Source organism: Cladophialophora immunda (genome assembly GCF_000835495.1).
Source record: "Cladophialophora immunda strain CBS 83496 unplaced genomic scaffold supercont1.1, whole genome shotgun sequence".
Lineage (NCBI taxonomy): Eukaryota > Fungi > Ascomycota > Eurotiomycetes > Chaetothyriales > Herpotrichiellaceae > Cladophialophora > Cladophialophora immunda.
Window position 1 is genome coordinate 4,028,242 of NW_015622541.1, and position 27,824 is coordinate 4,056,065.

Below are 27,824 nucleotides of genomic sequence, written 5' to 3' on the forward strand. Positions count from 1 at the left end.
GCTCACGTGCCCTCTACAAATCAGCCAATAATGTTAATGGACTCTACTACTCGGCCCCACCTCCTGGTGAGTGGGAAAAAGGGCTCTCAGGGTCCAATACCTAGTATGGAGTACAACTGCTACTCTCTCTCTCAACCCATTCCCAAGATGACCGCCAACAAGCGCGTCAGAGTGGGAATAATAGGCTGCGGCGAGATTACACAGGTGGCACACATCTCGACCTTGGGTTTCCTCTCTGATTTCTTCACCGTCACGTACTTGTGCGATGTATCAGCAGAGTCTCTGAGGCACAATGCTCAAAAGGTTATCAACCACATCCCCCAAACCACGCAGAATCCGACCGAGCTTTGCGCTTCACCAGATGTCGACCTGGTCTTCATAGCGAGCTCTGATGAGTACCATGCCGTGCATGTGATAGAGGGCTTGAGGCATGACAAGCATGTTTTTGTTGAGAAGCCAATGGCGCTGTGCGTAAGGGATGCTGATGCTATTATCGAGGCAGAGGGCAAATCCAAAGGTAAAGTGATGGTGGGATACATGCGTCGGTACGCTGCAGCCTTTGAGGACATGACCAAGGAGATCGGCGGCATGGATAAGATTCTGTACGCTCGAGTTAGAGGTATAGAGCTCTCCTATCTCGGGTGACTAGGGGCACAAATGCTGAATGGCGGCCATTTTTGAACAGATATAATCGGTCCCAACAGCCACTTTGTCGCACAATCGGGCACATTTCCAAAAGTCTTCACGGACTTCACACCCGAATCCGTGCAAGACAGAAGTGACAGGGCATCAGAAATAGTACATCAAGCATTATCAGTCGAATGTGGGTTACCAATCAATCCCGAATCCACGAGGATGTGGCGACTGCTGGGTGGTTTGGGCTCTCATGACTTGTCGGCAATGAGAGAAGCTCTTGGGATGCCAGAACGTGTCATTGGGGCGTCCATAAACCTCCCATTCTGGAGGTATGCTTGTTCCCCCCAAAAGGAATAACCGTATCTTGTGTTGGGCTGTAGTTCACTGACGTGCACAGTGCAATGCTGGAATATCCCACTTTCTCGGTAACCTATGAATCTGGGATCGACAATGTTCCTCGTTTTGATGCCCATATTGAGGTGTACAGCATGACAAAGTCTGTTCGGGTCAAATATGACACCCCCTATATCAAGGGTTTGCCGGTGACCATGGTTGTCTGCGAAAACGTCGATGGAGTATACAGAGAGTCGACTGTCAAGCGGACCTATGAAGATCCTTATACCTTGGAAATGAAAGAACTGTACCAGATGGTTGCCGACGGAAAGGAAGTGAAGACCACTGCGAAGGATGCAAAGATGGATCTGAGGATTTTTCAAATGATCATTAAGGCCGGGACTAGGCCCTAACCTTAGACTGGGTAATAATCTTAGGGGTATCATAATTGCCTCGCAAGCCTGCAGGATCGTTCTCTCTAGAGCAAGAAAAGAAAGGGCCAGCATCTCCACTGCCACCTACGGGCAGGCCACCCATGTAGACAGGATGAGCGGGCTGCTTCGAGGGTTAGTCGCCAAGGGGTATCGAGTCTGCAGGCGGATTTTTCCTCGGTCGTCCTCTCTTCTTTGGAGGATCGCTGGGGCCCGGCTTTGTGGCTGCTGAAATAAGGTTCCTTCTGGACGGTGGAAAAGGAGCAGCAGGCTCTTGCTTGATCTGAATATCGTCCGCCGTGTCCTTTCGTGTCGCCAAATCCTCGTCTGGAAGATCGTCATCTGTAATATCTGGGCTACTCAGGTCGCTGTCCTCGCTCATTCCAAGCAGCGGACCGTGACTGCTTGATGCTGCCCCGCTTGCCTCCTTCTGGCGTTGTCGCTTCTCTTCCTCGGCCTTCTTCCTTCGAGCGCGCTCTCGTTCTCGTCCCCGTAACTTTGCCAACAAGCCCTTCTTGCCATCCTCTCGGGGCGCACTCATTTTGTCCAACCAGTCACCGTTGCTGATACAGCTCTGAAGTTTGGGAAGGGTTTGCATTGGATCCGAGACGAGGCGCATCTGCGAGTCGAGCGCCGCCTTAGCAGTGGGCTCGTCCTCATCCACCCATTTATAACTCTGCCACTGGTCCGTCTGGATGTCTCGCAGTTGTCTCGCGTTGTCATTCATGGTACGGTCCTTCGTATCGTCCTTGGTCTCTCTGATTTTGATCTCGATGGCTTTCGACTCTACCTTTGGTGCAGGCGGCTCCAAACCAGGCTTTTGGCGGGACGAACCAGTATTACTACCCCCTGCAAATCGTCTCTGGTTGGTTTCATCTTCAGCATCAATGTGATGAAGCTGAGGCCGCATTTGCACAACAGCGTCCAAGTAGGATAAGTGGATCTGGTTTTGGTGGAAGCACCCTACCAGGTAAACGGGATCGCGAGTGCTCTGGATGGGTATTTTGCCCCCCAGGGTTTGAGTTTCAAGCCGCGGCGCAGGTGCGGCATATTGATCATGCATAGGAATATCTTTCAGTCTGGTTTGTGCTGTGCCCGCCCCAAAGCCACCGGCCAGCCCAAATGAACCTCCCGCATTGATGGTGCGGCTCTCTGCCACGGCTTTCCCAAATCTTTCGCCGGCAACTTCACTGTAATATTTTTGGCCCATAGGGATGTCGACTTCTATGAAACCAGCTTCTGGTTTGAGACGAAGAGCAGTTGGAGTTTGCGCCATTGTGGCATTGTATGGTTTGTGGTAAGGGCGGTGGGATGGATACTGGAGGAGATACAACTTGGAGGAATCTCGGGCAACTGACGAGTTGCTGTTGGTCAAGCAGACATCGTAGGAGGCAATGACAGGATCATCATCGTCGGCCATGATGGCTGGAATGGGGGCCGCGACGACACGGTCTGCGTGCTCGTGTCTGGAAGAAGTACCTAGTCCTCTATTGCGAAAATTATTCTCGGGCCATCAAGCTGCGCAACAAAATGATCTGCGAATGACGCGCGCCAAGGCTGCACAGATTCACTGCGCGGCTCATGCAAGGCTGTGGCCCTGCAAGGCTGCCACACATTTGGATTTGCCGCTCACGGCACTCGGTGTTAGCACGCAATTCTTTGTCTACACCTCCACTACAACCAGCATACATTTCGAGGCGAGTAGATTTGATCAAGATACCGAGGCTACTCAGACGTCAATCACTGTTGAATGTGCATGGTCAATGTTCCACGCAAAGAATACGAGAAATCGTTTCGCCCGTCTTTCCAGCTCGGCGACCACATACTCAGAACGGCACGCCCTTGAAGTTATAACGGTAGGAACTGGTAGTTATTGTCTCATTTACTATTCATATTACTCATCCGTCTGTGTCCCGACCTTTTTTCCTTTCTTAGAAGGACTGGAGATACCCTCCAAATTTGTCTGACATGTTCCCTGCATGCGTTGTTGTCCAGAGATGTTGGATTGGGATGGCCTCCCAAACACAGAAATACCACTCTTCCAGCAATCCCACCATGTGTCTGGTTTAGGCAAGTCTATCTCTTTTGTCAATTGTGTCCGATCTTTCCTTCGAAACCGTCACTCCGTCGCCGTCACGAACCATGGGCACACGATGTCGCAATCGGGAGGCGACCAATCAGAATGGCGGTAGAGCGAATGACGAGACCGACAGCCGTAGCAGCAAAAATTTGAGAGGCGGCTTTTGCGTACCGGCGGTGATCGAGGCTCTTGTGGAGGCATGAGGAAGCGGAGAATGGTGCAGCAGGGCAATATTGCTTCAAGTATTACAATTCGGTCGATTCCTCTTCCTCCTGCTCTGCTTTTCTTCGACCTTGTATGCTTTGTTTACCGTCGCTCTCTTAGACCACCAAACAAGCGACAAGCGACATGGGGTCCGTTACTAGCCCCGCAGAAGCTGGTATGTATCTATCGATCATGGTTTCCCCGCTCCAACTGAATTTTTGGGCGTCTTGGTTGGCGAGCTGCAAGCACTGACATACCGGTTGTTGGACAGTTGCGAGGATCGCCTACCTCGCCAGCGATGTCGTTCTCTCCGTCCAGCCTTCGCTGAGCACCGATTCCGAGTTCTCATATCATTTCTCTCGATTTATTACCAACAATGCAAAGAACTTCGTCTCCAAATCCCTCCCCGAGATCGTTCCTGTGCGCCAGAATGCAGACCCGCTGCTCTCTGCATACACGCCCCTCCAGGCCGGCAAATTGGTCTCGGTGACGGCTCCCTCCTCCATTCTGTTGAACTCGGTACCGCATTTGTACAAACTCGCCCAATATCCCGTTGTCCTGCATGTGGCGCTCGGAACACCTCAGCCAGACTTCTCAGAGATTAGCTCCATTAGACAATGCGGTTTTACCTTTTTGCAGTCGGAGACACTCCAAGAGGCGCAGGATATTGCATTGACGGCTCATGCTCTGGCAGTGAGAAGTGGCAAAGGAGTTATCCATTTCTACGACCCTAGCAATTCCGTCCAAGACAATCCAATCGCAATCGAAAGTCGCGAGCTGGTTCAAGCACTTCTTGGGACTGGTATTAAAGCTTCACACACGGGTGAAACCGAACAGACGCTTTATGCCAGTAATGGAAGGACTGCCACCGTCACTGATCTTGGTCTACCAGAAGTTTCTCCCCCGCAAGCATCTGCACCGGCGACGAGAGAAGCCCTGTCCCCCGTTGCCGCTCCTACGTCAACCAATGGACAGACGGATTTGTCCTCGGCAGCTTCATCGTCTTCGCGACGACAGAGTTCCTCGGGCAGCATCGCGCCATCATCGATTGCGACTACCGTCGAAACCCCGGTATCTCGTCCCGTGAGCGCGACTGACATATTTAATTACGTCAGTGAGATATGGGCCGCTGTCTCTCATATAACAGGTCGCAGCTATTCTGCAATTGAATACTCAGGACCCCCGGATGCCGAGGCAGCTCTATATATCTTTGGCTCAACTGGAGTATTTGTCGACGTTCTCGACGCCGACGATGTCCCAGCCGATCTTTCAGGTCTCGGTATAATCACCGCGCGGCTATACCGCCCATGGCTTGGGAGCGCTGTTCTTCTGGACTCCATCCCGAAAACGATCCAGAAGATTGCGGTACTTGAGCAGATCAGAAGGAAGACTACGAAATGGGGCCCTGCGTTTCTTGATTTGCTATCAAGTTTGAACCCTGGTGCTGGCGGCCAAAGTGCAATCTCTCTGGTCCAATACAGACTCGGCCAAATTGATGCATCAACAGCACTACAGGCACTCCGAGGCATTTTCCAAAACCTCGCCCCTCCTGTTACACCCCGAAAACACTCTCGACGTCGCGGTTATTCCCAGGCTGCGGCCATTTCAATCCAGAATCTCAGCATTGGCCACGAGCTAGAACCTACGATTGACAGCTTCACCCCTGAACAGCCCGAGGTGGAGAATTCTTATCTCAAAATCCTTGACCAGTTGTTCAGCACCCGACTTTACATTGCCAATTTGCTCGACAAGAAGAATGCAGGCGTCTCCTCCACTGTCGCAGCATCGCCCGAGTATGGGTTTGGCTCCTTGCTTGCCCGAACTGAACGGCGGCAAGAATTCGTAAAGGAGGTGGAAGGGGCTGCGCGCAGCAATCAGTTCATCACGGAATCTCCCAAGCAATGGTTGTCACGATGGGCATTGAACGCCAATGACTCGGTGAAAGCAAACGAAATTGCACCGGAGGTGGTTGCACGTTTGTCCACAGATGGCTCAAGGCTCGCCAATTCACTCCTCGACCAAAAGGCTTTCTTTTTCAAGGAATCACAGTGGCTGATCGGCTCCGATGCTTGGGCATATGATCTGGGCAATTCTGGAGTTCATCATGTTCTTGCCTCAGGTGCCAACGTGAACTTGCTCATCATCGACTCGGAACCGTACTCAGAACGAGCTGCATCAGATGCAATGAGGCGCAAGAAAGACATTGGTCTCTATGCCATGAACTTTGGTAATGCCTACGTTGCCTCAGTGGCCGTATACAGTTCTTACACACAAGTACTGCAAGCGATGATTGAGGCCGAAAGATTTAATGGCCCGTCGGTCGTTTTAGCTTATCTCCCATACAACAAGGAAACCGATTCACCTTTGACGGTCCTGCAAGAAACGAAGAAAGCCGTCGACATGGGTTATTGGCCATTGTACAGGTGGGATCCGTCTAATGAAGATAAGGGAGAGCCTTCATTCTCGCTCGATTCCGAACGCATAAAACGGGAGTTGGAGGAATTTTTGCGCCGCGACAATCAGCTTACACAGGTGATGAACCGTCATCCTCAATTTGCTGCTAGCCTTTCAGAATCGTACGGCTCTGAAGTCCGCAAGCTACAGAAACGCAAAGCGAAGGACGCGTACGAACAGATGTTGGAGGGCTTATACGGAGCGCCATTGACGGTCTTGTTCGCTTCTGACAATGGTAATGCTGAAGGTCTGGCCAAGAGACTGGGCAACCGGGGAAAAGCTCGAGGCTTGAAGACTATGGTGTTCGCCATGGACGACTACCCGCTTGAGGACCTTCCAAACGAGGAGAATGTGGTGTTCATCACCAGCACAGCCGGACAAGGTGAATTCCCGCAAAATGGTCGGACATTCTGGGAAGGTATCAAAGACGCTGCCGACCTCGACCTTTCTAATATCCACTACTCAGTCTTTGCGCTTGGTGATAGCCACTACTGGCCACGAAAGGAGGACAAGATTTTTTACAACAAGCCTGGAAAAGATCTGGACACTCGTGTTCAATTCCTGGGGGGCAAGCTGTTGACCGCTATTGGGTTGGGTGACGACCAGGACCCGGACAGCTTCCAAACCGGCTACCAGGAGTGGGAGCCCAGACTCTGGCAAGCACTCAACGTTGCCAACGTGGAGGGTCTGCCAGAAGAGCCACCCCCGTTGACCAACGAAGACATCAAGATTGCTTCGAACTATCTCCGAGGCACCATTGCGGAAGGACTTGCGGATACATCCACCGGTGCTATCTCTGCGTCGGATCAGCAGCTCACCAAGTTCCACGGCACCTATCAACAAGACGACCGCGACTTGCGCGATGAAAGGAAAGCGCAAGGTCTTGAGCCAGCCTATTCATTCATGATCAGATGTCGCCTGCCGGGAGGTGTCGCTACTCCCTCACAATGGGTTCAGATGGACGCGATTGCTTCGGCTCATGGCAACGAAACCATCAAGCTGACCACAAGACAAACGTTCCAATTCCACGGAGTCATCAAGTCGAAGCTCAAGCCAGCCATGAGAGCAATCAACAAGGCCCTCATGACGACGATCGCGGCTTGTGGTGATATCAACAGAAACGTCATGTGCTCGAGTTTGCCGACCTTGTCTGAGTATCACCAGGAAGTCCACGCCGTTTCAAAGAGGATCTCCGACCATCTCTTGCCCTCAACCACGGCCTACCATGAGATTTGGTTGAAGGACGACACCACTGGCGAGAAAACTCAAGTCGCCGGCGATGCTGTGCAAGATTTCGAGCCCCTCTATGGCCCAACCTATCTCCCACGAAAGTTCAAGATCACCATCGCCATCCCTCCTCACAATGACACTGATGTTTATGCTCATGATGTCGGCCTGATCGCAATTCGATCCAAGGACAACGGCCATCTAGAGGGGTTCAACATCCTCGCCGGAGGCGGCATGGGTGTGACACACAACAACAAGAAGACTTACCCTCGACTGGGATATATGATGGGTTATGTCCCTGCCGACGTGGCACACTTGGTGTGTGAAAAGATCATGCTCGTGCAACGCGACAACGGCGACCGGAAGAACCGCAAGCACGCACGGTTGAAGTACACCATGGACGACATGGGCAACGAAGTCTTCAAGGGGAAAGTCCAGGAGCTCCTCACCCCGCTGGGCATCACCTTTGACGCGCCACGGCCGTACAAGTTCGAATCGAACATCGACACATTTGGCTGGCTCCGCGACGAAAAGGGCATGAACCACTTCACCTTCTTCATCGAAAACGGCCGCGTGGAGGACACGGCGGACTTCGCCATGCGGACGGGACTGCGAGAGATCGCCAAGATCCACCAGGGCGAGTTCCGCCTCACGGGCAACCAGCACCTGATCCTCTCCAACGTGACCGACGAGGCCAAGCCGGCCATCGTGGAGCTGATGAAGAAGTACAAGCTGGACAACACGCAGTTCTCGGGCATGCGGCTGTCCAGCTCGGCGTGCGTGGCGTTCCCGACGTGCGGCCTCGCCATGGCCGAGTCGGAGCGGTACCTGCCGACGCTGATCAGCAAGCTCGAGGCCTGCCTGGAGGCCAACGGGCTGGCGCAGGACTCGATCGTGATGCGCATGACGGGCTGCCCCAACGGCTGCGCGCGCCCGTGGGTCGCCGAGGCCGCCTTCGTCGGCAAGGCCTACGGCGCCTACAACATGTACCTGGGCGGCGGCTACCACGGCCAGCGCCTGAACAAGCTGTACCGCAGCAGCATCAAGGAGGACGAGATCCTCGACATCATGCAGGGCCTGCTGGCCCGCTACGCCAAGGAGCGCACCCAGGGCGAGCGGTTCGGCGACTGGACCATCCGCGCCGGCGTCATCAACGAGACCACCGAGGGCAAGAACTTCCACGAGAACACCGCCGAGGAGGAGAGCGATGCCGAGTAACAAAAAGAAGGGGGGTGAATGCCTCGGTCAGCGGATCTGTGTGGAGATTGTGAGCCTGATCTTGCAGGCGACGTTGATTTTTTTCCAGATTGGTAACTTTCGTGATAGCTTTGCATAGCATGGGCGAGGCTTGGGATTCGAGTAGATATAGCAAAAATTTCATCACATTGTGCCGATGAGAGGAAGTGCAAAGTAGCGAAAGGCGATGACCAAAACATAAAGAGCCCTAAAGCCGTGCTCCTCATACGGGACAATATTTGGATCCTGTTAGGTCTGTCCTCTGGCATATCTCCTAGATTTCTTCGCTCTCTCTGAGCATTATTCTATCTTCTGACATCTTTCTTCTAAATGTGATTATCCCCATAGTATTGCTTGAGATTGCGCCCTCCGTCTCATATATACAGACTTCCAACATTATGGCACCCCAACCCCCGTAGCCTGTACGTATATAATTGTTGGCGTATATGCATCCAGAAAATCAAGCCTTCTCAAAACACATCACCCCGTACCGAAACGTGCCATTGCTGTACCCACGCCTCATGGCCCGGAAGGCCTGCAGAAAGGCAAGACCATCCCTGCCCTGGGAGATGGCAAATGCCCACAGGCTGGGATTGCTAACCAGTTCCCAGCTGATGTCCCACGTTCGGGCCACTTGTTGGGAAATATCCTTTGGCTCGTGAAAGACGCGGAGACCCGCGGATTCGGCCATGGCCACGTACTCGGCCATGGTTTTCAGGGGCGGGAGGAGCATGCCGTCCTCGATGGGCTTGATGTCGTTTTCCATTTGCTCGGGGGTTAGGGGCGCGGATTTGAACCAGTCTGCCAGCACGAGCTTGCCGTTCGGGCGAAGGACGCGGGCCGCGTTGCGGAAGAACAAGGGTTTGTCTGGGAAGTGGGAGAGAGCTTCGGAGATCCAGACCCCGTCAAACGACTCTGGGGGAAATCTGCTTTCCATTTTTTCCGCGTCGAGTTCGAAGTAGTGGACTTTGCCGTTCTTGGGGCCGAGGGAGATGAAGTTGTCCGTGCCCTCAAACCTTTGGGATGGAGCTACTGTCGAGTTCGGAGGGGCATTTCTGGACTCTCTGGCGGCCTCATCGCTCGTCAAACGCTTTGCGATCTGGACTTGTCGTCCGCTGATCGTGATGCCGGTCACGGTACAGCCATGTTCGCGGGCCAAATGACGGGTAGTGCCGCCAATGCCACAGCCAACATCCAGAACAGTGGTGTTGGGTGCAAGTTTGGAGATGTCGAGCAGGAGGTTGATGAGGTTGGTTTGACCGGTCTCCTTGGTGTCTTCAGGGGTGAGGAAATAGGCGTGGTGGATGTGCTGACCCCTGGTGTGCGATGCCAACAGGCGTAAGCGTGAGTTTCTCACTTTCCCCTCGATAGTAATGCTCGAGAGGCAATGGCACGTACCACAGGGAGTAGTAATAGTCTGAAGCTATTTCATAGTGTTGCCGTATGCGTTGCTTCAGGCTGTCAAAGGAAGAGTGCGCCTCATACGTGGGCACTTCGTACTTGTCTCCCACATGATTCTGTTGCACGGAAGGATTTGTGTCCAGCTTCTCCGTTGGGTCGCCCATTGAATCTTGTTGGCTGTTTGGCGAGTGTCAGGGGCAGCGAGTTGTCATGGAGTTTTGCGAGAGGCTGAATTTGAGCAGCCGGTGAATGTGTGAGAGAGTAGCTCCGAGGTAAGTGACCCTGTCATTTCAACGATCTCCAGGCCTAGTGTGGCGCATATTGGTGCAAACAAATCTCGGTCAGACAGCACGATTACGCGCCAAGCCGAGGACGGATACCTCACTTCCGGCTCCCTTTTCGTCATCTACTGAGATCATCATGAATTGGGCGTCTCCTCGCTGCTGTTATTATGCACGACTAATGATCCGATTCGTCTTCCACTCGCTTCCTGCGCTCGGCCTCCCGCATCTCCGCCTGTCGTGTGCTTCTCTCTCTTCTTATTTGATGTAAGCTGTTGGCAGCACCTGGCCAGAATTTTTGTTGGGGCTTCCAAGTCCAATGCACCTACACAACAAGCTTTCTTGCATGTGCTCCTTCTCTCTTTCTCTCCTAGACAGCTGCAAGTGAGATGAAAGTGGTCTGATTCGGACACCACAAGGCGGTGAGAGTCAGAGTAGCTGCTGCCTCTACTGCGTGAAACACTACGTTAACCAACATTATACGTACGGAAACATTGCTCGATCGTCGACACCACATTCAAGGGCTAGTTTCCTTCTTGTGCGATTCGCAACTGACAGAGGATCGTAGACAACATTTCCTCCATCCTTTTGGTTTTCACGTCAAGACAACACCGAGCAACAGAGAGATGGGCAACTTCGCTGCATCCGCGGATTCGGGCGAACCGCCAGCTTCTCTTGCCTCGAAGCAAACACAGGACAAACCCCCTAATCACAGCAACCTCACCAACGGCGCGTCGACCACCCCTTCTAAGCCAAAATCAGAACTCACAGCCCTCCAACAACATGTGTTGTTCTGGGACCGCGACAACGACGGCATCATCCACCCTTGGGACGTCTACAACGGGTTCCGCGACCTCGGATTCGGCGTATTATTCTCTCTCGGCTCGCTTCTCATCCCCTTGTTCTTCTCCTACCCGACAACACTCGCGCACAGCTGGTTTCCTGACCCTTGGTTCCGAATCTACGTCGGAAGCATCCACAAAGCGAAACACGGCTCCGACACTGGCATTTTCGATGTCGATGGACATTTCCACGCCGACAGGTTCGATGCCATGTTCGACCGCTGGGACACCTCGCGATGTGGCGGGCTGAGCAATGACGAGATGTGGAGCATGTGGAAGAAGAACCGTCTTGCCGCCGATGTGGCGGGTTGGTGTTTTGGATTCATGGAAATGTGGACGACATGGCTATTACTCCAGAGAGATGGGAGAGTGTGGAAGGAGGACCTTCGAGGTTGTTATGATGGCACTCTATTTTGGAAAATAAGCGAGTCGGCCGAGAAAGGGCAATGGAAACAAGGCTACGGCATTGTGGATTTCTTCGAGGGAATGGCGGATGGAGGGACGTGGAAGAATTGGGAAGTAAAGAAACGGCACCATGGAGGCTCATCAGGATCATCCTGATGATAACCCTCCACCGACGACACAAGACATTTGACATGGGGTCATTATATTTCCTGATATACCAAGATAATCAAAGAGCAGCATCACGGAAAGCAACGACGGCGGAGCAACCACGCAACACACCATCATAATCACCAATGGACAGACTATGCGTGGTCGCGATAGTGCGCACGGCCTTGTCTCTCCAGCCGCAGATCTCGCGCAATCACGACCTTCAAGTCTCAGAGTAAACCTGGATACCTCCATGAGACTGCCGGGGTCAGCTTGCAAGCACTCCCGACACTCTACCTCAGCCTTTTAGTTGTCATTTCCCTTCTTTATTCAGGACGCTGACTCTTGTCAACTTGGATGATATAAACTGTTCAAGATATTATATACAGCCCAAATAGGGCTGTTTCTTCGAATATGGGTTGTCCTCGGAGGTTTGTTCCGCCGATCCTGAATGCCGTAAGGCTTCGTCGTGTGCCAAGCTCGACCATATATCACCAGGCCTATCTCTGCCTCGTCACATCGTTCACCTTCTTCCCAGACTCCCGCATCAACCGCCCACGGACTACTGTCCAGAGCCATATAGTCAGAGAGAAGGAGCTTTAACAGACGGCATATCCAACATGGCTGTCTGGCTCATTGCTCTTGCCGTAATCTCGGTCTCTGTCCTCACCAGCAAGTTTCTGGCATGGAAGCGACTGCGGCACATCCCCGGACCATTTTGGTGTGGCTGGTCTGATCTCTGGATGCTTCGCAGAGCATTTAGAGGATCGCTTTATATGGACCTTGACGACTTACGCCACAAATATGGTGCGCGATTTCTATTGAAAATCGAAAACTAATCACCTCCGCCTGAGTCACTGATTGAGCCTCTACCGTAGGACCACTTGTCCGCATTGCACCAGAGTACTTGATCTGTGGTGACCCAATCGAAATTCGACGGATATGGGGAGTGCGCTCTCAATTCGATCGAGCGCCGTGGTTCAAGGGGTTTCAACTTGATCCCCCGAATGACTGTACCCTGTCCTTACGAGACAACAACTTGCACTCTCTCCTCAGATCCAAACTCCTACCAGGCGTAAGTATCTCCATCGTGTACTATTCGAGGATTAAGGTGAGATAGTATTCTGGAAAGGATATCGACGGCCTGCACGAGTCGATCGACCAGCAAGTAACGAAGTTCATTCATTTTATCGAGGGGAAATATCTCTCCACCGAGATAGATTTCCGTCCAGTCGACTTTGCTCGTAAGATCCAGTTCTTGACCTTGGACCTCATCTCGACTTTCGCATTGGGACGGACGTTTGGCTTCATGGACAGAGACGGCGACCTCTACGACTACATCAAGACAACAGAAGAATCCCTTCCTCTTATGCAGATGATAGCCTTGCTGCCTTGGCTCCTGAGTGTCCTACAGTCTCCTCTATTCAAGGTGATCCGACCAACACACACTGACGCTGTTGGACTTGGTAAGGTTATGGGAATTGCCAAAGAGATCGTGGCCGAGCGATACGGCGATTCGAAGATTGTGAAACGAGATATGTTGGGATCATTCGTGGCTCATGGTCTGACGCAAAAGGACGCCGAGTCAGAGTCTCTTGTTCAGATCGTGGCGGGGTCTGATACAACTGCCACGGTGATTAGAATAGGGATTTTCCACGCCTCAACGTCGCCACTGGTATGTCAAAAACTGCAAGAAGAAATTGATAAGGGCGTCAAAACCGGTCAGATATCGTCTCCAATCAAGGATACGGAAGCACGGGCACTTCCATACTTACAGGCATTCATCAAAGAGTGCTTCCGGATCTGGCCACCTATTACTGGCATCGTCCCGCGAAGCTCAGAAACAGAGGCTGTGGTCTGTGGCTTTCGGATTCCCCCGAACACAAACGTGGGCTGGAGCGCACGCTCGGTTATGCGAGACAGGAATGTATTTGGAGATGATGCAGACTTGTTTTCTCCTGAACGATGGCTACGCGCTCAGGGCGAGCAACTACGAATCATGGAAAATACCGTCGAACTTATCTTCGGTCAAGGCAAATGGGGTTGTCTGGGCAAGCCTATCGCCCTGCTGGAGCTGAACAAGGTGTTCGTCGAGGTAAGTGTAAATCATCCTGGCGAGTCTGGGACTAACTGTAGCAGCTGCTGCGACGATTTGACTTTACCGTTGTCAATCCAGCTCATCCCATGGACACCTTTGACTACGGTGTTATGACACAGTCTAACCTTATGATGAAGATCACGAGGCGAAAGAGTCCAGTGTAAAATCGTCGATAGCAGCACCCAGAATTGGAAAGTGGGAGGACGCGAGAACTGCAGCCTGAGCGGTGCCTCAGTATGATTCAATGTGACCAAGACTTGATTAGTAGAGCGAAGTCGTGCGGCGTCCAGGACAGCAGCTTGCCTACATGCGAAAATCATGTACTTCATAGGACCCTACTTCTCCCAAGATACTCGACTTAGACCATGAGGTATGACAGACATTCCAACGCCCACTGGCCCGATCAACAGTTGGAGCGAATAGTTGGCGCCGCCGGAGCTGGGCCTGCTACGACTCTGCTGGCATTGGAGGATGGTTTAACTTCCCGCGGATGCGTCCTTAGCAGCCGAGCGGGCCGGTAGTTAATCACAACCGAATCGCCCGCGAAGCAATGATGACGATAACCCAGCTTCCATCGGCCATCTACCGAGTTTCCACTTTCTTCTTCTCAGGAAGACACGCCCCATGTTCGATATTAGCTGCTGTTGACAGCCATGCAGGAACCCGACGAGGAGGTAACTGCCGATGATCAAGTGCTGGTAGGCACTCATATCCGATTTATGTCGACCCTGTAATTGACGTCAGATTCCAGCAGGCCGACACAGATCAGGACTCAGCCCTCGACCTGGTAGGTTGATAATGCCTTTGCACCAGAAGATAAGCAATAACACGTTTGACGCCATAGGGCGAAGACCAGATCTCAACAGCTTCGCTGACATCGACGATCCGGAATTTCGTGATTGAGAACGGTCATACCTACCACGCGCTCAGTGCGGGAAGTCAGTGCTGCTTCCTGGCTATCATTTGAGATGGAGAGTCGAGACTAACGACCACTGCTTCCAGAATATATCCTGCCCAACGACGAGGTAAGACTTCGTCTTTCACTTCCCTTCGCTTAGGTCTGCTCCCGCTGATCAGTCTCACCGCAGCAAGAAAATGAAAGACTTGGTAGGTTTAAAGCATCAAATAAATCCATGGAAAAGTCTTCAGTCTGATCAAGGCAATGAACGTCGAAAGATATCCAAAACGAACACTTCCTAGCAACGTTTGATGGCCGTGCCCACTTTGCACCGGGAGCAGAGACAGCCCAACGAGTCCTGGATGTCGGCACTGGAACTGGCATCTGGGCAATCCAATACGGTATCGCGATTGTTCAGCCCGCTTCCTCGAGCTCTTGCTGATGAACGTTGCAGCCGATGCCCACCCCGCAGCACAGGTATCAGGTTCCTGCGATCTGGCTTGTCACCGCCGCGATGTACTGACTGCCGTTGCTTTGAAGGTTATCGGCGTCGATTTAAGCCCCATACAACCTAGGAAGTGCGTGAGAGAAGGTGTGGGCAGTATTTCCGCGACGACTGACGACAACGCAGTGTCCCACCGAATTGCTCATTTGAGATCGACGACGTCGAACAAGAGTGGACATGGTCGTTCCCATTTGATTACATCTTCAGTAGAATGATGGTGGGCAGTTTTGCTGACTGGCCGAGTTTTATCGGCCGAGCCTATGAGTATGTTCATGCGCTTGCTCAATGACATTCCCGTTTGGAGTCTGTTTGACTTGCAACATCCTACCCATCCGCCTCCTTCCACGCTCGGACATGGGACTGACGAAATTTCTGACTTTTGCTCGCTAAGGAATCTAACCCCTGGCGGCTGGCTGGAGCTCCAGGACTGTATTTTCCCTCTTGGGACCGATGATGGGACTTTCCACGAAGGGCAGACGATCTACGAATGGAGCTCTCTACTGCTCGAAGCCAGTGAGCAGCTGGGACGATCGTTGGGCGCTGCCGTCCGCCACCGCGACCACATGATAGCCGCCGGCTTCACCAACGTGGCCGTGAGGCATTTCAAGTGGCCTTCGAACCATTGGCCAAAGGACTCCAAGCGCAAGCTCGTTGGGCTCTGGACGCTAGCGAATATCGGCGAGGGTCTCGAGGGCCTGAGCATGGCGCTGTTGTCGCGGGGCCACGGCTGGACGCGGGAACAGGTGCTGGGATACCTCCCTGCGGTGCGCAGAGATCTACAAGATACGAGGATCCACGCGTACTGGCCTATGTGAGTGGTTGTCGCTTCTAGGTCGTCTCGGCCCGTGTTTCTTGAGTGCTAACCATTCCGTGCAGAATTGTCGTCTGGGGCCAGAAACCGAAACCTGCCACTCCGTCCGGACAATAGCGAGAATAGTGATAAAAACATATCTTTAGCTCGCATCGCATTTTACAGTGGCCTCGCCGCCTGGTATGTGGTCAGGCTGTGGACCGTGAGATAGCTGGCGCATTCTCCCGGCCGGGTGACAGCCAATGCACTCCGTGAACACTCCAGCCCTTCCAGAAGTACCGATTATCGAGCAATCAGGCCAGGAGGTAGGCAACAGGCCAGGAAAGGCAGCCGTCTCCCACGATTCAGCCGATCCCCTAGCGAATTTCAGCTAGCGAGATTTCGGACGAGTGCTTGCTTCTCTGCTTCACCCCCGCTCCCAACGTCAAGGCGCTTAGACAGGCACGCGATTCGCTATCGCCCCACTTTGTTGTCCGTGTGTTTCGCCCTCATTGGCCCTACCATGAAGTCGTATCTCAGCTCGATTTCAGCCGCAATGGCAAAGTTATGAAGAAGCCAGCCTCCTCAGGAATCTCAGCCTTCGTCCTGTTCTGCTTGAATAAGCCACCCGTCTCCTAGGTTCTGCCTTTGAAATTCTTGTCCGATTGTTGCATGGTCTTGTTACCAACTTCAAACGGCGGACGATGGCCAAATCCACGAAAGCTAAGGCTGAAACCAATGCATTGACATTTGAAGACGGCCAAGGCGACAAATCAACGAAGACTCCAGGTATTCTATGGAAGGAGGCCATACAAAGGTTTCTGGACGAGAATCATATCAAGATTGAAACGTTGGAGTTGAATGGTGAATTTGGAGATGCGGACGACGGCGTCGAAAAGGCTTCCCAAATGTTCCAGAGAGCACGACATCCCAAGAATAAAACCGACAAGGTCGTGAAAGCTGTGGGCGGATGCTTGGACTTTATAGATGGCACTGTTGACTTTCTCAAGGACGCCGTGCCCGACGGCGTGAGCTATTCCTAGCTTTCCCTCCAAAACACGGCCCCGCTCTGACTACAATTATTAGTATGGCACGCCGGCAAAGGTCATTGCCGGTACGATTTCTTATATGATCCAGGTTTGGGATAGGTCAAGCGTAATTGAAGGCGAACCAACTGACAGACCGTGAGGCGGCCAGAAATATGACGGACGACTTTGATCTGATCGAAGAGACCTTCGAGAGTATCCACGAAGCAATAAAGGACATCGGTCTCCTCAAAGACCGCCACACTCAGCAAGACCACTTTACGAATCGCCTCATGGACATATTCCTCAAACTGTTCGAATTCTGTCAATTTAGCACCAAAATGTTCCGGGAATACAGCCGGAAGAGTGAGTTGCCGTCGAAACTGAGAGAGAGAACCCATCAATTCTGACCTCCTAGACAGGGCTGTACATCGCAGCGCTCATGAAGGGGAGAAACAAGAATATCCAGAAGAAGTGCAACGAAGTCAATACGGCCATTTTACTCTTCCGAGCGACAGTGCCGCTCAAAATCCTCGAGGTGACTGTTGACATGAACAAAAAGATTGACGACCTGCCCAGCAGTCTGGTAGGTGCACTGCAGCGGATGAACCTCAAGGCGTCTGAGATGCAGCAAATTTTTGGTTCCAAGAAATCCATCACGGTTGAGAAGATCATGAAGAGCTTTAAGGACACCGGCCTCGATGTTGAAGCCAAGCATTTCATGGAAAAGCAGATGACTCTAATAAACAGCCACATCGCCCCAGACACGTTTCTGTGGTTGAAAGACGAACCGTTCTACAAATCGTGGCTCAGTGGCCAGGCCTCACCATTCATTTACGTCTCAGGCTCCTCTGGTGCTGGGAAGACTTATCTGACATGCAAGTACTACAGTCTGATTCAAGCAAATACAAAATCTAGTCAGATGGGCGCCGAGTTGGAGGGGAGCCGGCAGAGCATATCTGTGGCATGTTTCCTTTTCGAGTCAGGCAAAGAGGATGCACAATCTTTCCAGGCCGTCCTCGCTACTCTAATTTTGCAGATTGCCGAGCAGGATCCCAAACTCTGCGAGTCAATGGGGAGAGAGCTGGAGAAGATGCCAAAAGGTGACGTTGATCTGAGCATCAAATTCCTCTGGGAGAATTTGGTCTTGAAGAAATTCGAGAGGGCTTCGGAAGCATCGAGGATTTGCTATATTCTCCTGGACGGTGTCGAGCAAATGAAGCAGGATCACTGTCAGAGCATGTTGAAACGTTTCCAGGCCTTGGATGGCGACAGGCACTGCGTTCGCGTCATGATGACAGGACCGCCCCAAATGCTCGAGAAACTGGGTCTGAAGACCTTGCTCAAGATCGATTTGGACGAGAAAACGAAATCCAAAGGAGACATCTCGAAGATTATCGACCACCGCATCAAAAATTCCAAGAACCTCAAGAATTGCTCGGCCGCTGCCCAGGAGCAGATAAAACAAAAACTCTACTCCTGGAAAGAAAGTTAGTGATTGCCTTCCGACGTACTGTATGCAAGGTCCACCGTTTTGACGTCTCTGGAATCTAGGCGCGATGTCCTCCGTTGATCTGATGCTCAGCGTCATGGAAGATAGTGGAGGTGACGAGACTGCTGCAATTCAAAAACTGCAAGGCGCAGACAGCCCCGAATGGCTCTACAAGACCATGATCGACATCGTCAAAGCCGAGACCAAGAGGAGCGGCGACGATCAGAAGAGCCTCGAAAAGTTGTTTGCATGGTGCACCTACGCAAAGCAACCTCTACGTGTAGACCAACTGCAACTTCTCTGGGCTCTGGATACTTCGTCGGACAAATTCGATGTCAAAATGGAGATTGAGGGAAAGTCGTCAAGGTATGCAGGCAAACAGAATATCTATCTGACATCCACCGGGACCCCTACCCTGCCAACCGGGAACCTTCTAGTCCGACAGCTGACCCCTGGGAATAGTTTGCTCTACACCAAGAAGACAGCGGAGAATCGGCCAACGTCATATAGCGACACAGAAATCATGCCCATGGCTAACGTGGAGCACGAATATGTCTTCTTCCGACAGGCCGCCTTCAAAGAATATCTGGAAGGAAACAAGAACAATATGATTGGGAATCCCGTTCAAGAGAGAGTGAATATTTTCATCACACTTTGTGAGATCCTCTGTGGCCAGAATGCCATTGGACATTCTTCCAGACAATCATTTCGCGAGTATGCAACCGTCACTTTCGTGGAGCATTTCAAGGATATAGATATCAGACAGACCACCCCGAAACAGAGTGCTGACGTCGTTGAAGCTTTGTCCCGAGTACTGACCAACGACAACAACGTCTGTGCCGTTTTCGAGGAGGTCATGGATCGCCTGGGGAGAGACTACGTGGAGTTTGACCTATACGACACTTTTCGCCCCGACACCATCTTCGGGAGCTGGAAACGGGCCAATAAATTGCTTGTCTGGGCCAAGAAGCTGCACTTTTACGAGGAGGAGGAGCTGTCATCTCGCGCGAGAGACTGGGTTGAGGCAAGTATCAAAGCGCCACAAAAGATGCTAGAGACTCTGGGCCATGGCCATCTCGAGAACTGGGCGCGCGCGGTGACTGAGCAAGATGCAACTGTCCCTTATATACTTGCTTGCCGCGCCCTGTCAACGGTAGGGAACGAACCCCGATGCAGCAGCTTCAGACTCTGACCTTGCTTTCAGACTGGATTACCTGGGGTTGTTTACGCGGAAAAGACTGGGAAGGAAGCAACTGCGATGCTGGAATATGGGCGCGAGCACTGTTTCAAAGACTCTGTGAGACTGGCTCGTGCCCGAATCTCGGCAGCCTTATTGTTGAACACCAATTCGAATACCCCCGAGGACCGGGACGTGGCCGCCAAACTATATGAAACAAATATCAAGCTGAAGGAGACCCCTGGTCCGGAAAAGTTCTACTCTTCTCTTGGACTAGCTGAGTACCATACCAACACCGGAACCGATGATGACCCTCCAGATCTTGTTCATAAGAAGTGGGAAGCCGTGCAGAAGTACACGGGCTATACGCTCCAGCAATGGAACGACGAGAAGGGAGCACTCGGCTCCCAATTGAACAATGAACGTTGTACCGAGGCGTACTTGCTCGAGGCTCGAGCCTGGACGAAACTAGGCAATGACACCAAAGCGCTCGACACCTGCAAACGTGCCTTACAGCCTGGCGTGCTACAATTCAGCTCGAAGATCCTCGAATTTTTAACCATGATTACCGAGATATATTTCAAGGAGAGAAATTTTGCCAAGGTCGTCGACGAAGTTCAGCAACAGCCGCATCAAATCAAATGCGAGTGGATACTGTCTCGGTCGGAGGACTGGACCGACAAGGACGACCATCTGCGACAAGCCGCGGTATTATCCCGACGAGTGGACGTCCTCATTCATTTGTACGAAGAAGCAATCGATTACTGGCAGCCCCTTTCACCGTTCATGGCTGGGACCCTGCAGGTCGAGCTAGCTGTGGTGTACAGGCACGACGCACGCACAACCAAGATGGCGGAGGGAGTTCTGGACAGCATGATCGTGGCCATCAGGGCCGATCCCAACATGTTGAAAGGGGGCCTCATTCAATCCATCTTCCCCGCGATGGTGGACATCCTCTACGAAAACTTCAGCCTCACTTCGTCCGACGAAGCCAAGAAAAAGGTCATGGCGAAGCTAGAGGATCTCATCAACGAGTTTGCGCCAACCGTGCCGAGAGGCGCCCTCGAGCAGATCCATCTGGCTGCCGCAATGATTACCCTGGCGAAAATGCAGAGAAAATCCGGACCGGAAGGAGCCAAACAGGCGCTGGTCTGGGCCGAGCGCGCATTCCAATATTGTATCGACGATCTCGAGGACTCGGTCGGATCCAACGATTGCAGCGCATTCCGTGCGCTTGCCAAAGTTTTGATGTTTGCGGGGCTCGAGGTGGAAGCCGTCGTTGCTTTGTCGCTCTGGTTTTCAGAGGTCAGAGTGTATGACGACTCAATGCCACGCTATTCCCGTCCGGTCGACCAGCCTGTGACAGAGAGTATCATCTTGGCAGAAGACGAAGGCATTGTCGCAGAATCCCAACACGAAATTTCGGTTGGAACCAGCCCATTACCGAAGATGCACCCGGAAAAAGAGGGAGATGGAGAAGATATCTCGGTAAGAAAGTCGTCCACAATTGACCATGAAGCCTTGGCCCAAGCAGATCCGCCAAACGGACATTTGGGCGTCAGTCATCCGGCGACATCGGCCGGTTCTACTGACGGTGGACGCCAATCTCCCGAGCAATCGGAGATACAAACTCAAGAGGCAGAACGGAGCCCCCTCGAAGCCGGCGACCATCCTCTCAACAACTACCATGCCCCCGTAACAAATGGCATATTGGCGGAAGTGCCTGAAGATGCAGGATCTCAGTCTCAGATCCCTGATGGAATCTTGCCCGGTCAAGAAGACGAACAGAGGCTCCCTAGTTTGGATGACCCCGAGGAGAACAGAGAGGACATAATCGAGGGTAACATTACGTGCAACGGGCCCTGCGATCACCCCGTTTTGACTAGGTGGCTCCCGGGGGTCAAGTTCTTCTACTGTCTGGATTGCGAAGACGTCGACCTCTGCGCCGCCTGCTACGCCGCCCAAGTCAAATACTTCACCGAGAACGGCGACGGATTTTGGATGAAGTGTTGCTGGGCTCGACATGAATTCCTCGCGGTGCCGATCGACGGCTGGAAGGGCGTCAAGGATGGAATGATCTGGATCGGCGACAAGAAGAAGTCGTGGGTGGATTGGTTGGCCTCGGTCAAGGAGAAATGGAAATGGCAGATGGGAACCGCAAAGTAGCGCCCGAACTTGTGTTGGATGTTATAGGTGTCGGGACCGACGCCATATAGTCAGTAGGCACTGATGGATCGGACATTTGTACGCGATCAACTGTCTGTAGCTCTTATAGATAACGACTTAACGCCTTTGAAGTAAGTCGGTAGGATGGTGTTGCTACAAGGGGTAGCTTATAGAGTGGGGTTCGGCCCTAGAATACCAAGAAGCTTAAACTGAGAGTTCCCATCTCCCGCGTCTCTAGTTGATCTCACTCCTCGAAGTCGACCTCGTCTTTGCCCAGAACACAGCCCCTGCACAGCCCCCCTCTCCTGGACTTGGCTGCTTCGATCACGTGCAACACTGTATAACCCCGCCAGGACTTGGAAGTCATGGGACCTGTTCATCTCCCTCCGACTCAATGTTCATTGTCGTCCTTTGCATTTTTCACAACATCTAACGAGCTGAAGCACGTACGTACGTATCCTCGGGCCAGAACGATAGCCCGATGTCAATCTTCAGTCGCGTTCGCGGACGACTCTCCGAGGCCGAGGATCAGGCGCCCGTCGATCCGCATGAATGGCGGCTCCCATCTGTGTACTCCATATCAAAACCAGGTAGCCGAGACACAGTCATCCCAAATCCAAGAATATTTCGAAACGCCTTTGTGCCCAGGGGAGCGACCGATGGAAGAGCGGGAACCAGCCTCGTCTATCCTGACATCAGCCACGCCGCGGTGCACTTGGCCTTGCTTGAAAGTTTCCGAGGACTGAGGCTCACCGCCGGGAGGCTCGACGTGGACGTGGAAAAGCCAGCAGTATCTTCTGAGAAAGCCGAGCCGGCGGAACACCCTGCGCGGACTCGGCTGCCGGCATCAGAGCGGTGGGACTTGCTGATCCGACTGGCCGTGACCCGCTTCACGGCCTGGTGGACGAACATCGACCGCATCCTCTATCATGCCACGGCCTTTACTCACCACGCTGGCGGCAACTCGGTGGTGCAATTGACGAAGGACTACCTCCCTCCCTTGGACGTGCTTCTGGTCTGGTACGCCTTCATGCTCGACGAAGACACTTACACGGCTGCGTGCCATGGTCGAGGGACACCGAGGCTGGGAGAGCTTTGTTTCCCCTGGCCTGCCATTCGAGACGTGCTCGACCTGGACGCCATGACCTACAAGCTACCACCGCCGGCGGCGAATCTCTTCTCGACCTTGACATCCCAGTCGGCAGACATTCTCACGTACCTCGAAGGGCCTCCGGCGTATAGCGAGTCTCCCGAATTGCCCCTCGAAATCGACCTCTTTGCCGAAGTCAAGCGGTGCGAGAGGTTCATCGAGGACGCCCATCGTCTCTTATGGATCCGCTCGCCCGCGTTGAAGGGCTCGCTGGAACGATCGAGCATCCAGTATCTGGAGTTCCGGCTCTCCACGGGCCCTGCAGACCTCCCACCATACGACATCCCCTTTGGCGTGGAATTGATCTGGAAAACCCACAAGCTCTACCCCAGCCTCTACCGGCTCTTTCGGCAAGAAATCACCCCAACGTTTCCCGATTCGAAATCACCAAATCCTCCTCCTCAGACCGCGGTCGACCCCCTCGCGCGAGCAGGACATCCATCACCCTCGGAGTGCTGCTGCTGCTGGACCTGCGAGCGGATCCGTGACGACTTGCCCTCTTTCCGCTACGACCGGTCCGCATCGGCTCTATCCTTGCCAGTCTCCCCAGCCCAACTCCGCAGCATCCAGGACGACCTCGGCTTCTACCGGGCGGTCGAGAAAGCACGAGGGAGCCGGTTGCCCCTGCCCACCCGGCCGCCGACCGCAGCGGAGAAGACGGCCGAGGCGCTGGAGGCGCAGAAGCAAGCAGCGGCGGGCTGGCTCCCTGGCTTGAACGAGTACATGGTCACGTTGCCGAACGGGGAGAGGAAGATCAAGAGGGCCAGGGCCAAGCACGCGCGTGCGATTTATGGAATGATGGTTTGAGAAAAGAAAAAAAAAAGAAGGGGCCAGGATACTTGGGGATTGAATGAAGGCTGCTCGCATGAGTCTGGCCTCAGCCCACCCAATTTCTAGTCTGCATGCACCATGTCCAACCAAGTATGAACCCCCCCCCCCCCCCCCCAGGCAGAAACGGCCCCAAAAATCAAATCAAGACATGAAGCGTGCACGGCGCCAGCACACAGGGGGAAACCCACCTCGGCAACGCCAACCACCCTCCCGACACTCCTTCCTGACGTGCGTTTGAGTCTTGGACGCACTACTCTAGTGCAGTTGGTTTGATCGTTTGCGTCCTCCGGGCCAGGTTTTCCACAGATCATGAATTCGGGGCCGATGGGAGGCAGGCTATGTATGGTCACGGGTACCGAGGAAAGTACCCGTATCAACAATTAAGCCTACTGCCTTGCCCATCCAAACGTCTACGGAGTGCTATGAGGCTCGATGGAGGAGCACGATGAATTCTACAGGTCCTGGGGCCCGTCTGACTATATACCTTCGAGTAATTAATGCAGGGTTTTTATCTCAGATAAATCAGACCCTTACCTCAGGTGGCCTAGTGGCCATTAGCGTTACACGCTAACTTTTTACGGAGTAAAAAGCCTTCGTAAAAGGGTCTAAGCACTAATACGTATAAATAGCCTATTATCGCGTTCATAACTAAGTAAATATATAGAATTTTATCGCGTTCGTTATATTTTCCCGATTTCTTTAACTATAACGGCTAATTAGTATAAGAAATATATATATAATATCTTTAAAATTCTTTTACTTATAGAACTTACTTTTCCGTTTTCGAAAGAATTAAGAATTTATTAAGATATCCTTAAATTCCTAATCTAACTTAATAATCTTTAAGACTTTAAGACTACTTTAATAATAAATAAAGTTAATAACTATATAACTAATAGTAAATATTTAAAGATTATTAGTACTAAAATAGATATCTAAGAGCTTAATTTAACTAGAGTAATATAAAGATGCCTATATTAAGTTTCTTATCGCTATTATCTACCTTTAATAATATAATTAAGGAAAATACTCTATCTATATAAGAGTTAATACTAAAAGACTCTAAGAGTCTATAAGAGAAGATTATATAGACTATAGACAGTATCTATAAATTCTCTTCTTATATATATTAGATCTAGACTCTAGTATCACTATATAACTTCGATCCTATAAGGTCGCTCTTAGTATATTATAAGCTTTAGTAATAGATTGTACACTCTATTTAGGATCTTATTTAAGAGCTTAAAGGGTGCTTAAAGGGTAAGGAGTATTCTAGCTTCTTTCTGAGTAGATTCCATGTTTTGTGGTGGAGTGGTTGTACGAGGAAGACAAAGGTAGTAAAACGTGCGGAAAGTGGCCGACTCGCTATGCACCTACGTTAATCTATCTTAAATTACTATTCTTCCCTTGCGTACGGTGTCTCAGCTGTCAGGATTTTGTATCCCTTGCACCGCGTACGTCTTGACCAATCAGGAGGCAGCACTTCGCCTGTACATTATACAGGCGAACACACCTAATCAGAAGGTATGGTTTCCTGGCGTTGGTCTTGGCGCTGGTTCGCCAGAACCGAGCCTTCTCCTGGGTTCAACCCATCACAGGTACGATAAGTAGCGGGTTGGGCTAACTGGTTGATAACCGGACACGGCCCACTAAGAAATCTGGCTACTACCCCCTTTAACCTGACCTAACTTAACCTATATTAGATTCTAGTACGCGGTCATTTCTCGGGTCTTGTTCGTAACAGCACACTCTTATGTCATGGTCAGCATCCGGGCTTGCCCGGACGATACCATCTATTTAACTACTCGGAAAGTAGGTTCATCACATAACATTATCATATTTGGCGCTGCCATTGTGTTCTACTCGTCTAGGAATCCGTCAATGAATCAGCAATCAACTCTTCCTCCAGCGATAACTTCACCATCATTGGATATAATGCGCCAATATCAGACTCTCAATCCTACGACCGGCCAGGTGGTCCAGGTATTCCCACAAATATCTAACGAACACGTCCAGAGAGTTCTGAACAAGGCCCATAGCCTCTATGAAACCGACTGGCGCTTCTGTTCGGTAGCAGAGAGAGCAACTGTAATTGCAAGGGCCGCCGCTATTATGCGACAGAAAATCGACGAGTTGGCTAGTTATGTTACACTTGAGATGGGCAAACTCATCGATCAGTCGCGATTTGAGGTTAAGCTCTCGGCTGACATCCTTGAATATTACGCCACGCACGCCGAAAGACTCTTGAAAACTCGACCTATCCCTGGAGCTCACGATGCGGTCATTAGTACGGAACCTATTGGCATTATTCTAGCCATCGAACCTTGGAACTTCCCATACTATCAACTAGCCCGTGTAGCAGGGCCCCAGCTTGTGGCTGGCAATGTTCTCATTGTCAAACACGCCCGGAACGTGCCACAGTGCGCATTGGCCTTCGCACGAGTTCTCGATGAAGCCGGCGCACCAGAAGGTGTCTACAACAATGTCTTCTGCAGTTTTGATCAAATAAACACCATTATCGACGACTTCCGCGTCCGTGGTGTCACCTTGACAGGAAGTGAACGTGCGGGTGCAACAGTAGCCGAGCGGGCCGGTCGTCAATTGAAAAAGGTCGTTCTGGAACTTGGTGGTAGCGACCCTTTCATTGTGCTGGAAGATGCAAACATCGAGGAAGCAGTGGCTCGCGGTGTCGAAGGCCGCATGATGGTTATGGGCCAGTGTTGTGTCGCCTCTAAACGCTTTATCGTGGTAGGTAAAGAGCGCGGTCGTCGCTTCCTTGATTGCTTGACGCAGGCGTTAACCGGCCTTGAGGTCGGCGATCCCGCTGATAGCTCCACAGCTATAGGCCCGTTGGTATCAGAACAAGGCCTCAACAACCTGCTCGGACAAATTGAGTCGGCCAAAACCTACGGTGCTCGCGTAGTCACCGGAGGAAGACGCATTGACCGCCCTGGCTTCTATGTAGAGCCTACAATCATCACGGATATTACTGAGGGCAACCCTCTGTTCCAGGAGGAGACGTTCGGGCCCGTCGTATCTTTCTACGTCGTTGACAACGAAGAACAGGCAATCAAGCTTGCTAATGCTACGAAGTTCGGACTCGGCGCGTCTGTGTTCAGCGGGGATATCGCGCATGGCCAAGCCGTGGCGAAGAAGATCGATAGTGGCATGGTATCCATCAATGCCACAGGGCAATTTGCACCAGAACTGCCTTTTGGAGGCATCAAAAACTCCGGCTTTGGCCGGGAGCTGGGCGACCTGGGTATTGGCGAATTTGTCAATCGTAAAGTCATCCTGACGGCTTGAATCGTGCGATCAACTATCTATTGGGAGCTCATACATACCTACAAGACTAGAAATGGGTTTATCCGTCCTTGTTTGTAGAATCTACAAACCCGAGAATAAGGAACTTTGCGGAGCAAGTCCGTGATCAGCTGGAGAGGTGATCAGAATTCGCTAAGCGCTCAAACTCCGCACCTTCCTGCTTCATGTGCGCCAGATAGCTGCGCCAAAGACAATCTTGATTAGTCGACATAACGAAACCTACATACAGTACGACATGCATTGCTACTGTTCATGGAAAAATACTTTGGGGGCGATACTCGTTCCACTTCTGTAACGTCGATGTGGACCTTCGGCGAAATTCAACAACTTCCCTTCAGGGCGGCCCTTGGGAAAATAAAACTTACCGCTGCCATTCCGATTCGCTCAGTGTCGGTCTGCCCAGCCGCATCATTAGTTCGTAATTTGTACTTATACACTACCTTTCCAATTGTACAATAGCTGACGAATTGACAAGCTCTTTTTGAGACGCACGTTTGAACTGGCCCAACAACCTGCGCGGCTATCCTCATTTCAACCAAGATCGATGCTCTGTCTTTCGATGCATTCTGACGTTGGCTCATGTCGAAAAGGTCAGATTGTGGGTGGAGGGTTCCTGGATTAGTGCTAACCGACAACAGAAAGCTTGCGACCCCCCAGAGTTACAACTTATAACCACTATTGTCAATACAGA

The 27,824-nt window shown here is 51.9% G+C and overlaps 9 protein-coding genes across 9 annotated transcripts; 7 read left to right on the forward strand and 2 right to left on the reverse strand.

Annotated features, from left to right (window-relative positions):
- The first annotated feature begins 135 nt into the window (after positions 1-135).
- On the forward strand, positions 136-1,439 carry PV07_01179 (uncharacterized protein). The gene is made up of 3 exons (XM_016387689.1): positions 136-619; positions 686-965; positions 1,034-1,439. Exons 1-3 carry the CDS (start codon positions 148-150, stop codon positions 1,380-1,382), a joined length of 1,101 nt encoding a protein of 366 aa, XP_016254617.1. The 5' UTR covers positions 136-147; the 3' UTR covers positions 1,383-1,439.
- Positions 1,342-2,886, reverse strand: PV07_01180 (uncharacterized protein). The gene has a single exon (XM_016387690.1). It carries the CDS (start codon positions 2,818-2,820, stop codon positions 1,537-1,539), a length of 1,284 nt encoding a protein of 427 aa, XP_016254618.1. The 5' UTR covers positions 2,821-2,886; the 3' UTR covers positions 1,342-1,536.
- Positions 2,887-3,689: 803 nt separating this feature from the next.
- Positions 3,690-8,915, forward strand: PV07_01181 (sulfite reductase (NADPH) hemoprotein, beta-component). Its single transcript, XM_016387691.1, has 2 exons — positions 3,690-3,859; positions 3,956-8,915. Exons 1-2 carry the CDS (start codon positions 3,829-3,831, stop codon positions 8,581-8,583), a joined length of 4,659 nt encoding a protein of 1,552 aa, XP_016254619.1. The 5' UTR covers positions 3,690-3,828; the 3' UTR covers positions 8,584-8,915.
- Positions 8,776-10,279, reverse strand: PV07_01182 (uncharacterized protein). Its single transcript, XM_016387692.1, has 2 exons — positions 10,000-10,279; positions 8,776-9,917 (listed from the first exon to the last, which is right to left on the reverse strand). The coding sequence occupies exons 1-2, from the start codon at positions 10,164-10,166 to the stop codon at positions 9,062-9,064; spliced, it is 1,023 nt and encodes a 340-aa protein (XP_016254620.1). The 5' UTR covers positions 10,167-10,279; the 3' UTR covers positions 8,776-9,061.
- Positions 10,280-10,563: 284 nt separating this feature from the next.
- PV07_01183 (uncharacterized protein) lies at positions 10,564-12,074 on the forward strand. The gene has a single exon (XM_016387693.1). The coding sequence runs from the start codon at positions 10,910-10,912 to the stop codon at positions 11,684-11,686; it is 777 nt and encodes a 258-aa protein (XP_016254621.1). The 5' UTR covers positions 10,564-10,909; the 3' UTR covers positions 11,687-12,074.
- Positions 12,075-12,125: 51 nt separating this feature from the next.
- Positions 12,126-14,150, forward strand: PV07_01184 (uncharacterized protein). The gene is made up of 4 exons (XM_016387694.1): positions 12,126-12,484; positions 12,556-12,752; positions 12,798-13,772; positions 13,817-14,150. The coding sequence occupies exons 1-4, from the start codon at positions 12,298-12,300 to the stop codon at positions 13,937-13,939; spliced, it is 1,482 nt and encodes a 493-aa protein (XP_016254622.1). The 5' UTR covers positions 12,126-12,297; the 3' UTR covers positions 13,940-14,150.
- A 2,432-nt stretch (positions 14,151-16,582) lies between these two features.
- PV07_01185 (uncharacterized protein) lies at positions 16,583-21,988 on the forward strand. Its single transcript, XM_016387695.1, has 7 exons — positions 16,583-16,996; positions 17,055-17,105; positions 17,158-17,359; positions 17,416-18,483; positions 18,548-18,851; positions 18,948-19,638; positions 19,690-21,988. The coding sequence occupies exons 1-7, from the start codon at positions 16,673-16,675 to the stop codon at positions 21,826-21,828; spliced, it is 4,779 nt and encodes a 1,592-aa protein (XP_016254623.1). The 5' UTR covers positions 16,583-16,672; the 3' UTR covers positions 21,829-21,988.
- A 236-nt stretch (positions 21,989-22,224) lies between these two features.
- Positions 22,225-23,915, forward strand: PV07_01186 (uncharacterized protein). The gene has a single exon (XM_016387696.1). The coding sequence runs from the start codon at positions 22,310-22,312 to the stop codon at positions 23,783-23,785; it is 1,476 nt and encodes a 491-aa protein (XP_016254624.1). The 5' UTR covers positions 22,225-22,309; the 3' UTR covers positions 23,786-23,915.
- A 1,735-nt stretch (positions 23,916-25,650) lies between these two features.
- On the forward strand, positions 25,651-27,275 carry PV07_01187 (uncharacterized protein). The gene has a single exon (XM_016387697.1). It carries the CDS (start codon positions 25,691-25,693, stop codon positions 27,113-27,115), a length of 1,425 nt encoding a protein of 474 aa, XP_016254625.1. The 5' UTR covers positions 25,651-25,690; the 3' UTR covers positions 27,116-27,275.
- Positions 27,276-27,824: the final 549 nt, after the last annotated feature.

Coding starts and splice junctions, on each gene's coding strand:
- PV07_01184 (XM_016387694.1), top strand. CDS start 12,298: ATGGCTGTCTGGCTCATTGCTCTTGCCGTAATCTCGGTCTCTGTCCTC. Junction 12,485..12,555: donor CGACTTACGCCACAAATATG/GTGCGCGATTTC, acceptor CCTCTACCGTAG/GACCACTTGTCCGCATTGCA. Junction 13,773..13,816: donor TGAACAAGGTGTTCGTCGAG/GTAAGTGTAAAT, acceptor TAACTGTAGCAG/CTGCTGCGACGATTTGACTT.
- PV07_01180 (XM_016387690.1), bottom strand. CDS start 2,820: ATGGCCGACGATGATGATCCTGTCATTGCCTCCTACGATGTCTGCTTG.
- PV07_01187 (XM_016387697.1), top strand. CDS start 25,691: ATGAATCAGCAATCAACTCTTCCTCCAGCGATAACTTCACCATCATTG.
- PV07_01186 (XM_016387696.1), top strand. CDS start 22,310: ATGTCAATCTTCAGTCGCGTTCGCGGACGACTCTCCGAGGCCGAGGAT.
- PV07_01182 (XM_016387692.1), bottom strand. CDS start 10,166: ATGGGCGACCCAACGGAGAAGCTGGACACAAATCCTTCCGTGCAACAG. Junction 9,918..9,999: donor GACTATTACTACTCCCTGTG/GTACGTGCCATT, acceptor ATCGCACACCAG/GGGTCAGCACATCCACCACG.
- PV07_01181 (XM_016387691.1), top strand. CDS start 3,829: ATGGGGTCCGTTACTAGCCCCGCAGAAGCTG. Junction 3,860..3,955: donor TACTAGCCCCGCAGAAGCTG/GTATGTATCTAT, acceptor GTTGTTGGACAG/TTGCGAGGATCGCCTACCTC.
- PV07_01185 (XM_016387695.1), top strand. CDS start 16,673: ATGGCCAAATCCACGAAAGCTAAGGCTGAAACCAATGCATTGACATTT. Junction 16,997..17,054: donor AGGACGCCGTGCCCGACGGC/GTGAGCTATTCC, acceptor TACAATTATTAG/TATGGCACGCCGGCAAAGGT. Junction 18,852..18,947: donor ATTGAGGGAAAGTCGTCAAG/GTATGCAGGCAA, acceptor CCCTGGGAATAG/TTTGCTCTACACCAAGAAGA.
- PV07_01179 (XM_016387689.1), top strand. CDS start 148: ATGACCGCCAACAAGCGCGTCAGAGTGGGAATAATAGGCTGCGGCGAG. Junction 620..685: donor TCTGTACGCTCGAGTTAGAG/GTATAGAGCTCT, acceptor ATTTTTGAACAG/ATATAATCGGTCCCAACAGC. Junction 966..1,033: donor ATAAACCTCCCATTCTGGAG/GTATGCTTGTTC, acceptor TGACGTGCACAG/TGCAATGCTGGAATATCCCA.
- PV07_01183 (XM_016387693.1), top strand. CDS start 10,910: ATGGGCAACTTCGCTGCATCCGCGGATTCGGGCGAACCGCCAGCTTCT.